General features: G+C 37.0%; 1 protein-coding gene across 1 annotated transcript; it reads right to left on the bottom strand.

Moving 5' to 3' along the window:
* Positions 1-325: 325 nt before the first annotated feature.
* On the bottom strand, positions 326-9,756 carry LOC117703707 (olfactory receptor 8U3). Its single transcript, XM_076929010.1, has 4 exons — positions 9,690-9,756; positions 8,043-8,145; positions 4,617-4,711; positions 326-3,825 (listed from the first exon to the last, which is right to left on the bottom strand). The coding sequence occupies exon 4, from the start codon at positions 3,796-3,798 to the stop codon at positions 2,839-2,841; it is 960 nt and encodes a 319-aa protein (XP_076785125.1). The 5' UTR covers positions 3,799-3,825; positions 4,617-4,711; positions 8,043-8,145; positions 9,690-9,756; the 3' UTR covers positions 326-2,838.
* Positions 9,757-11,260: the final 1,504 nt, after the last annotated feature.

Below are 11,260 nucleotides of genomic sequence, written 5' to 3'. Positions count from 1 at the left end.
AAATATCTTAAATCCACTCTTAATTTTTGGTTATTTTATATGTAAGTGCAACTGTTTATAAACTAAAACCAGGAATAGTAAATTAGCACCCATATCTTATTAAATGAGACATATTGTCTACAAAATTTGTTTATCCTAAAAATTCACAATTATAGTTGTTAAATAAGACTGTATAGTTTTTATTAATCAGACTTGATTCCTAAAAGTTATCACCTAACCTCCACAAGTGCTGTGTACCCATATCACATGTGTATACAAACAGATAAATAATAATGCTAAAATAAATATTTTATACCAGTATAAGAAAATCACAAATGTCATAGACAGCAGTATAAAAATTAACAATTTATTTAAATATACATTGGAACAAACATGAATAATAATAATTTTGATTGTTTGACTAAAGAACCACATGTCGTGTTTAGCTTATTCTCCAATGGCAAATTCCAGAGACTGTTTAGTGGCTGTCTCACCTGCTCTGGAACTAGCTTAGTAATATTGACCAAGTCAAGTCTTTTGACACATTTCCCAAGAAAACCCTGGCTTACATTGATATGTTTTGCTAACATTAAAAGAATGTTACTAATAAATCATAAAAGCTTCAGCCCAATATTAAGTATCACTGTGAACAATACTTCTATGAAGGCAAAAGATTCAAAAATGCCAAGAAAACAAAAGTCCTTCAAATTATTCATAAACATTGCAAAGGTTTGTATCTGCTACACAAAGTGTGAATTGTGTAGTACTGCTTTTCATGTTTGTGGCAAGTGAGGTTATTATGTTCATCCATATAAGTATATGCATACAAAATGAAGTAATGAAGGCAACTAACCCCTCAGATATGCCTATTTGAAAACCAGAAGCCAGTCACAGTGGCATAGGAAAGAATCCAAGAACTCAGAGACCCAGGCAAGATCACAAATTTAAAGCCATCCAGGGTCACATAGCTCACTTGAAACTATTCTGAGATACATGAAGAAACCCTGTCTCAAAAAAAAAAAAATTGTGTGAACGATAACTAAAACACAAAGAGAATTATTTGAACTCACAATAATGACAGCACTTTGTAGAAGAATATCTGACTTACCTACAAAGTAAGTACAAAGAAATAACTACCTCAGGATGAAAGCCTTAAAGTCGACCTTATTGGATGGCTGTCAGTATTGCAATCTTCTATTATGAAAAATAATAGGACAAGAGCAACTGACTACTTTAATTACTTTTCTGAAATATCCAAGCAGAATGTAGACATCTATTGAGTTCCCGATTTTCACTTCATTTAGTGATCTACAAATGTATTTGAATAAATGCAAGACAAATGTCATGAAAACATATAGGACTTCTAATTAAATAAACAAATTTGAAAGCATTGCTTTTTGATAAGTCATGGTCTTCAAATTTTATGTAAAAAATATGGGAAATTATTTTCATTATTAAAGTGTTTGCTTAGGATGCATGAAGTTTTGGATTCAGTCTACAGCATGTCTGTAATCACAGCATTCAAGAGGAGGTGGTAGGAGGAGCAGAAGCTCACTGATATTCTCTTCTAAGTAATGATAAATAATCAGCATAAACTACATGTGAACCTGTCTCAAAAAAAAGAAAGTGTTCTTTACATTTCAAAACCCAGACTCAGTATAATGTAATTATCTAATATCTCTCATTTCTGACAACCACAGTTTTGCAAAGTTGCACAGTTCATAAAGATTTGAACTTGTGTATTCTATGTCTATAAGGTCATGTATGCACTTAGGCAGATTGAAAATAAACTCCATGAACCTGGTAGTTTATTTGGTTATAATATATGCTATTACTTGATTAAGCATCAGGCAGATAGCAGAAAACACAAGTGTGTTTTGTTCTTCAGAAGGAATGAAAATTGCCCAAATCTCCACAGATTTATCTTTAGCTTTGCATGACAATATCCATGTAACTGACACTGAATACCACATTTGCTTCCAGTGAATTTGGTTCTAAACATTTCCTAAAGATTGACCAATTTGCTAATTTAGGATATCAAAAGTAGTATTTCACCATACTGGCAATGGATTCATAGGCATTTTCAGAATCCTGGTCTTAAGCTAAAGTACACCTTTGAAGGAGGAGCTAAGGTGGGAGGAGTAAAAGGAGGAAGAGTAGGAATAAGGAGATGAAGAGGAAAAGGAAGAGAAGGAGCTAGGGAGAGCAGAGATACAGGAGTGATGGAGAGACATGCAGGTATGGAGAGCAGTAGTGGTTAACAACTTTTATTTAGGTTAGCTAATTGGGAAACAACTCTCTTTGTATGGGCATATTGTTATTGAGCATTACTAAATATATAAAGCCTTTGATTAATATTTAAGCATCAGAGTCTCGTTTTCTTACTGGGCCTGCATGAATGATGGGATGGTTTGGGCAATGCCCAGCCTTGTGGAGACAGTGTGGAAGATTGGCAGAGCCATCTCCCATACTGGCATCTCATGGGTGGCAGGGCTGATGTTTCTGGCTGGCCATTTCTAGCTGCAGTGCGCATGTGGCCTCTGGCCACAGAATATGGTGGCTGGGCTAGGCAGAGCCACTGCAGCTTAGAGAGTCAGCTTGACTGGTGGCCAATTTAAACCTTTACTTCAACACACCTCTTCTTTGCTTGTAGTATACATTAGTGATTACTATGTGAAGTGTATGCCACTCTGTCAATCAGGAAAATGGATTTATCACATTGAATTACCATGATCTACTTGTATCCTCAGAGAAAAAGTCTAATACTATTAAAGTAAGATATGTTTTTAACTACTTGGGAAAAATTGCAATAAAAATTTGGTTTATTTTTCCACTCATACATAATAAAAAATGAAGTCATTATTTACTGAATTTTAGTATTTTTAAGGTCTCATACCCTTTATCTAAAGCTTTCTTAGAGGCATCTTTCACCTCTTTGTTCCTAAGACTGTAGATGAGGGGGTTCAACATGGGAATTACCACTGTGTAAAACACTGAAGCCATTTTGTCTGTGTCCAGGGAATGGTTGGATTTGGGCTGTAGATACATGAAGATGAGTGTACCATAGAAAATAGTAACAGCTACCATGTGAGAACCGCAGGTAGAGATGGCCTTGCGTCTTCCCTGGGTAGAGCGGATTCTCAGGATGGCAGCAATGATAAAGAGGTAGGAAGTAAGAACTATGGAAGAGGAACAGATCATATCAAAGCCAGCAAAAGCAAAGATGAGAATTTCCTTCATGTGCGTGTCTGAGCAGGACAGAGCTAAGAGAGGAAGGTCATCACAGTAGAAATGGTTGATTATATTAGGCCCACAGTATGTCAAGTGAAAAGTGATGATTGTATGGAAAAGGGCAACTAGAAAGCTATACACATAAGGAACTGCCACTAATTGAATGCACACTCTCTTAGACATCAGTGTTGAATAATGCAGGGGGCTACAGATGGCCACATAGCGATCATAGGCCATAGAAGCCAGAAGGAAACACTCTGTGATCATGAAGGTAAGAAAACAGCCCAGCTGTGTTGCACAAGCATAGAAAGGGATAGTGTTGCACTCTACAATGAAGTTCACCATCATCTTTGGTGTGATAGCAGATGAGTAACAAAGGTCAACAAAGGCTAAGTGACTGAGGAAGAAGTACATAGGTGTGTGGAGTCGAGAGTCAACCCTGATTATGACAATCAACCCAAGGTTGCCTAAAACTGTGACTAGATAGATTGTCAAAAACATCACAAAACATGGGACTTGGAGTTCTGGCTGGTCCGTGATCCCCTTGAGAATGAACTCACTGACATAGGAGATGTTCACTTCAGCCATTAACTTTGGAAGATGGTGTAGATTTTACTGCAGGTAAAGAATAAAAACAACATTTCTCAGTGCTCCAGTGAGTCCTGGCAGAAAAAGGTATGTTTCTGCTATGAAGCATTTTACTTATAGTCCTTATTTCAGATACAGGAGTTATTTTCCTACAGAATAGCCTTCTAAAACGTTACTTTTTTCACTTAAAATAATGTAAATGACTGTTAAATAAACATAATAACAAAATATGTGGGGAACTAAGCATGGAATTTCATATCTTTACTGTTAATTTGTTTTTTTAACATGTGAAAGGAAGGTAGCAAAAATATATAATTTGCACATACAGTTGTATTTATAATTCCTAATTTAAAATTTCTACTTTTCTCATAAGGTATATAGAAGATAATGTCAAAATAATTTTTATACTCACATAGCAGTATAATATATTCTGTGTAACTATTCATTTTCCTGTATCTTCCTACATTTGGAGATTAAATATTTCATTTTGTATTAAAAAATGAAAATAGATCTACCTGAAGACCCAGCAATACTGCTCTTGGAAATACACCCAAAAGATTCCCCACCATTCCACAGGAGTATGTGTTCCACTATATTCATAGCAGCCTTGTTTGTGATAGCCAGAAACTGAAAACATCCAAGATGTCTCAAGACAGAAGAATGGATACAGAAAATGTAGCTCATCTACACAATGGAATACTACTCAACTATAAAGAATGAGGACATTCTGAGTTTTGCAGGCAAATGGATGGAACTAGAAAATATCATTCTGAGTGAGGTAACTCAGACCCAAAAGAATATGCATGGTATGTACTCACCAATTAGTAGTGTAAGGCTCGGGAAGCCCCCAAAGGGGACCCCACACAAGTCACAGGATGGCGCGCACCCAAAGGACACACGGAAGACCAACTTGCTGCAAGAACACGAGGTAGTTTAATGGGAGAACGTTCCGGGCTGACACGTGTCTCAATGTAGGAGACAGGCACATCGACCTCGTGGCCCCAGGGTTTAGGGTTAATATAAGCTCGGGGTGGAGAAAAGGAGAAACTTTCGCACGGGTGCACACGATTGGTTGTTTTCCAATTTTTGAACATCTGGCCAAACCGGTCCATGGGGGCGGGGAGCAGTTCCTGCAGGTGGATGTTTATCTCTTATCTTCATTCCTGGGATGACTGGTAGCCCATTGTCCTGTAACTCTGCATTCTTTGTTTACAGATTAACTGGCCTCTGGTTGGCAAACCAGAGGGGCAACTTTAGCTACTCAGGCTAGGGAGAAAGAATCTAGAAGGCCCTTTTATATATGTTTTTCATGGGACCCATAAAATTTTCTTTTAGTAGATAGTAGTTAATTAAAAAGTACAGAATATTCAAGATACAGTCCACAGAACTCAAAATGGTCAAAAAGCTGAAGGGCCCAAGTGAGGATGTCTGTCCCACTTTGGAAGGAGAAGATAGCAATCACAAGTGGGGAGGGAGGGAGGGACCAAGGAGAGAAAGTGGATGGGGGTGAGGGGAACCTGATCTGGTATTGGGTACAGGAAAGGACTGAAGCCCTGTGGGCCAGCAGAAAGAATGGAAACAGGCAACTTCAGGAAGTAGGAGGTTGGAGGGACCCTCCAGAATGCACCAGAGACCTGGGAGGTGAGAGACTTTCAAGACTCAAAGGGGTGGACATTAGATGAAATGCCTGACAGTGGGGAGAGTGAAATTATAGAGCCCACCTCCAACAGGAAAACAGGGCATCAAGTGAGGGAGGGGATTGCCATCCCACAGTAAAAACTCTGACCCATGATTGTTTCTGTCTGAAAGAACTACAAGGATGGAAATAGAGAACAGCCTGAGGAAAAGGAGGTCCAGTGACAGGCACAAAGTGGGACCCAGCTCAAGGGGAGGTCCCAAGGCCTGACACTATTACTGAGGCTATGGAGCACTCACAAAAAGGGACCTATCACAGCCAACTAATGAACTGATTATGAGGTCCCTGATGGGGGAGTTAGAGAGAAGACTGAAGGAGTTTATGGGGTTTGCAACCCCATGGGGAGAGCGACAATGCTAACCAACAAAAGCTCCCAGGGTCTAAACAGCCACCCTGGGAATACACATGGCTCCAGCCCTATATGTAGGGGAGGATGGCCTTGCGGGCATCGGTGGGAAAGGACTCCCTTGGTACCATGAAGGCTAGATGCCCCAGTGTGGGGGAATTCGAGGGTGAGGAGGCAGGAGTGGTTGGGTGGGTGGGGGCACAATCTCATAGAAGCATGGAGGGATACAATAGGGGGTTTGGGGGGAATGGGAAAAGGAATAATAAAAAAAGAGAAAAAAAAGACCTATCATGACTGCTCTCCAAAAAACTCAACAAGCCTCTGAAAGAGTGAAAGAGTCAGATGCACATATTTGCACCCAACCAATGAACAGAAGTTGCTGACCCCAGTGGTTGAATTAGGGAAAAGCTGGAAGAAGCTGAGGAGGGGGCAAGCTGGTAAGAGAACCAGCAGTCTCAATTAAACTGGACCCCTGAGATCTCTCAAACACAGAACCACCAAACAGGCAGCATACACCGGCTAACATGAGTCTCCCAACACATGTACAGCAGAGGACTGCCGGATCTGGGTCTAGTCAGAGAAGATAAACCTAACCCTGAAGAGACTGGAGGCCCCAGGGAGTTTAGAGATCAGGTGAAGTGGTGGGTGGGTGGTGGAGACATCTTTGAATCTCCCTGACACAGGGGCAGGGAGGATGTATGGGATGTGGAACAGTCAGAGAGTGGACTGCAGGGGGTGGGGTGGGGGGAATAAAATTAGGAGTTTATAATAAAGAAATAAATAAATTTTAAAAATGTTTTTCCTTATTTAAGATAATCCCTACTTATAATAGAAAACAGATAATTGAAAGGTCTTATTTCAAAATTCAGCTCCTTGCAAATAAATATGCACTGGGCAGTTCTGAAGAGAGAAAATTCATCAAAAATGAGCAAACACTAGGTATTTTTTAAATGTGTTCTTTAAAATTTTCCTACATATGTAGAATATATTCTGATAATGTATCTACCACTACTCCTCCCTTCAAATGCACCCTGTCCTTTCAACACATCTCTCTTCCAAATTCATAGTTCCTTTTCTTTTATAAATTGCTGACTCAAATTAGTGATACACATATACACATAGCTATGGGCTAAGCCTACGATGCATGGACAACCTACCACAAGTTTGTTATTGTAGTGGCTAGTGGTTTTTAGATTCATAATTGCTAAAAGCACTGGAAAGACTGATGGTGGCAGTCTAAAAAGGATAATTTATTCGAATTTAAAATTAAATATAAATAAAATTTTAAATATATTACCAAATTTAAAGGTATTTCAGATAGTGTATTAAATAAGCTATTCTAAATTACAAGTGTATGCATCTGTGCATTTTTCTATAAATTTCTGTCAATGTAGGTAAAAATACCCTTAATACTTGATGTTGGTTGAACATTTAACAATGTTACAAGGAAATATCCTACTGAAAATAGTCTATAAAAATTGTCAGGCATAAGTGGGAGAGGAGATCCTTACATCTGTAAAGGCTGGATGCCCCAGTGTGGGGGAATTCAAGGGTGGGGAGGTGGGAGTGGGTGGGTGGGGCACATCCTTATAGAAACAGGAGGAGGCAGGATGGGATAGGGGGTTCTTGGATGGGGGGAATGGAGAAAGTGTACAACATCTGAAATGTAAATACAATATCCAATAAAAAAGATGTGAGGTTTAAGTGAGGGATTTTTACGTAGTTTGAGAGTAATAACAAAAAAGAAACCCTGAGAGGTAACTTTGTCAAAATCTTTTATGTTGTCTTAGTTTCTGTTCTGTGCGGTGACAAAACACCATGACTGAGTTAACTTAAAAAAGAAAGCATTTAATTTGGGTCTTATTGTCCCAGAGGTTAAAGACCATTACTATCATGGCAGAAAAATATGGCCAAGTCAGGCAGGGATAGCACTTGAGCAGTAGCTGAGAGTTTGCATCTTAGCCATAGCAGGAGGTAGAAAGAGTTAAATTAACTGAGTGTAGCCTGAGCTATTAAAACCACAAAACTTAGTCCCAGAGACACATGTCCTCAGTAATCTTTTCCTAATCCTTTCCAAACATCTAAATACATACCATTCTTACTCAAAAGACCACGATGTGTCAATTTTAATTGATTAGATTAGGGTTTTTTTTTTTCTGTTGCAATTAAATACTATTTCTATCTCATATAGATTATACTTACACATAGCTCCTTATGTTAATTTATTTAAGTAGGTGAATTCATGTGAGTTTCTTGTTTTTCCTGAAGTAAAGCTTATCCATTCTTTTTGATTTATGATTGAAAACTAAAAGAAAAAGAAAACAGGTACTATTAGTGGTCACAGAGAGGAAGGGTGTGGCTGGAGTCATTGCTTCTAGTCACCATTGTGCTCTACAGACTGTAATGGCTCAATTTAATTTTGAGAAAACAGAGCATTACTAACACATAAATCTATGTTTTTATAGTATCTAATTTACAATTCTAGATCATCTAAATGTATTCTTACTCTTTTAAAAAAAGTTCTCTTTTTGCTTTTACTTCATTTCTTCATTTGCTCTTGCCATCTTCATGACTGGTTGTTTCTCCTAGCAGTTCCATATCTCTGTTCCAAATCCTAATAAGCGATTGACATATTTTCCTACACATTTTGAGTAAAATGAGTGATATCCCCACAATAACATCTTTCAGTGTTCTTTCTTCCTTTTTTCCTCACCAGGGCTTAACAACTGAGCTACAAGTTATGTACACAGCATAGTAGCACAGGCTCTCAGCCTCAATCCCTTCAACTCTCACCAATTCTACCCATAAGGCAAACACACAGGGATCATATAAATTGTCATAAAACATTTTGGAAAGCCCCAGGTTGAGACCTATTTCTCTGAAGCCTTTATTAGTGCTTAATACACTCTGCCAGGCACTATGGCAGTAAATGATAGCTCAATTGATTATTTCACTTTAGATTTCAAAATATAAAATTTAAATCAATAGTCAACTACAAAAAAATTTTCAGATATGGTGGTATATGCCTCTAATTGCAGCATTCAGAGACCAAGACAGAAAATTGCCACCTTGATGATTTCTTTCTTAACAAAGAAAAACAAAAAAATAAATAAAATAAAATAAAATAAATGCATTTTAACTGCTAATAGAAACAAAGCCCAACGAATAAAAGCATTTCATTTGTAAATATGGTTGCCAGCATTTCAATGAAACACCATGATGCTCATAAGATGATTTCAAACATTTTGCCTGATCACAAGGATCTCATCCATTCATCAAAGAATACTAATTCTTTTTGGTGAACAAACTAGCAAATGAGAAAATAAATACTAAGAGGACATCTATCATGTGTGTGGTGGGAAGATACACACAAGGAGTGAGGGAGGGAAGGAAGGAAGGAAGGAAGGAAGGAAGGAAGGAAGGAAGGAAGGAAGGAAGGAAGGAAGGAAGGGGAGAAAGAGACAGAGACAGGATTTAAAAAGTAGGTAAAACAGATATTGTAGTCGGGCTGTGGTGGCGCACGCCTTTAATCCCAGCACTTGGGAGGCAGAGGCAGGCAGATTTCTGAGTTCGAGGCCAGCCTGGTCTACAGAGTGAGTTCCAGGACAGCCAGGACTACACAGAGAAACCCTGTCTTGAAAAACCAAAAAAACAAAAAACGAAAACAAACAAACAAACAAACAAACAAAACCCAGATATTGTTAGGAATACAGTAAAGTCATGAAACACAGAAGACAATTTGACTTTGTTTACTACCACAGTTCACTAAAGATGAAGCTTTGCAATGGGAAATTGGTGTGCCCAGTAAGATGGATTTGTACCTTGGTACCTAAACTCTATCTGACTTACCTCCTTAGCAATAAACTTGGCTTCCAGTGAGCTCATTCTGAAGTTGTCTTGGTGATTTATTATTTCCTAGGTCCCTGTAGATATCAACCTCTCCTGAGGTACCCTGAAGTTATTAAATACCCTTCTGTGTTTTCCTCAGTGGAAGAGGAGCTGTATACATTACATTGTGGATTTTCAAGAAATCTCTTTAGTAAAATCCTGAAGGAACACTTTCCAACATAACAATTAAATATTTCCTTTAAAGAAAAAGTAAACACTACCACTGAAGAAAACATAATAAAATGTAATGATGTGCTCATTGTTACTGTGAAATTTGGCTCTATAAAGTCAAAAGTAATAATTAAATTTTGGACAAAATCCACAATTTTAAAATTAAATAAACACATTACTTTTTTATATTTTTAAGTGAATGGGTTAATGTTTTGCAACGAGTGTAATAAACAAAAGTTAACATAGTTTGAAAGGGACCCATACAAAACCAAGATAATAGCAGTGTAAAAAAATAGTAAAGAGATAACCCTAATAATAAATGAAAAACAAATTTTTCCAAAATCAACCTCTAGCTTAGTCAACAAGAAAAAATTATTATATCTCATGGTAATTTTATAATCTTTAATTAAAATAATGTTTGATTTGTCTTTTAATATTTCCCGTAATTAATTTGTGTGGTTGTGTTTCTTCTGCCAATGTGTGTGTTTGTGTGTATATGTGTGAGAGAGAAAATGTGTTGCTTATGACTTAACATTCCAAGATGTTTACATTTTGTTAATGTGTAGCATAATGTACTATTTTTCTGACAAATTTGTATTCCTGTATCTTCTATATGTAATTTATTTCAAAAGGTGGAAATTTATGTCCACTCATTTTGTAAGACTGCTATTTACACATACAGTATTTGCTTTTATAAATCAAAATTCTAGAGTAAAAATTCTAACTCATAGTAAAATTCATTTTCAATTTCAATCTCAAATTAAATACTGCACAGTAACTACTAAGTGTGTGTATGTGAGTTTGGAAGATGTAACTTAAGCTATAAGTATATATTAACTCTTATTTACTGCTATATCTTTTTCAAAATCTCCTGCTCTTTTCAGTCCAGCTTTTACCTATAACCAAAGCCATTCATGACTATGTTATTATATTCTATTGAGAAACAGAATAATTTTTCTATTGAGGAACAGAATATTTTGCATTATTTGCTAAATTCCATCTGAAATATAAAAATATTATGTTTTCTCATTCTTTGTCTTTCATATTTTTGCAATATTATCATCCAGTCTATTTTATCCCATCTCAATAAATTTAAAATTGGATACATCCTTTTCTTTTTAAAAAATTATGTATATTTATATATATATACATATGAATGAGTATATATATATATATATATATATATGTACATACACATACATACACACGCACACACACACATACACAAACACATATACATATAACCTAGATGGAAGAGAGTGCCAGAGGTACAGAAGGTACCTCTGTTTTCCTTACTGGAAACCAAACTCAGGAGAGCCATAAACAATCATTCCATCCCAACCCTCCTCCTTTGAGCTAAG

This window comes from Arvicanthis niloticus, chromosome 2, assembly GCF_011762505.2.
Source record: "Arvicanthis niloticus isolate mArvNil1 chromosome 2, mArvNil1.pat.X, whole genome shotgun sequence".
Classification (NCBI taxonomy): domain Eukaryota; kingdom Metazoa; phylum Chordata; class Mammalia; order Rodentia; family Muridae; genus Arvicanthis; species Arvicanthis niloticus.
Note: the sequence above shows the minus strand (reverse complement) of the source record. Positions and strands in the feature narration are given on the sequence as shown.

Bases quoted from the DNA above. Each gene is read 5' to 3' on its own strand.
- LOC117703707 (XM_076929010.1), bottom strand. From the start codon at position 3,798: ATGGCTGAAGTGAACATCTCCTATGTCAGTGAGTTCATTCTCAAGGGG.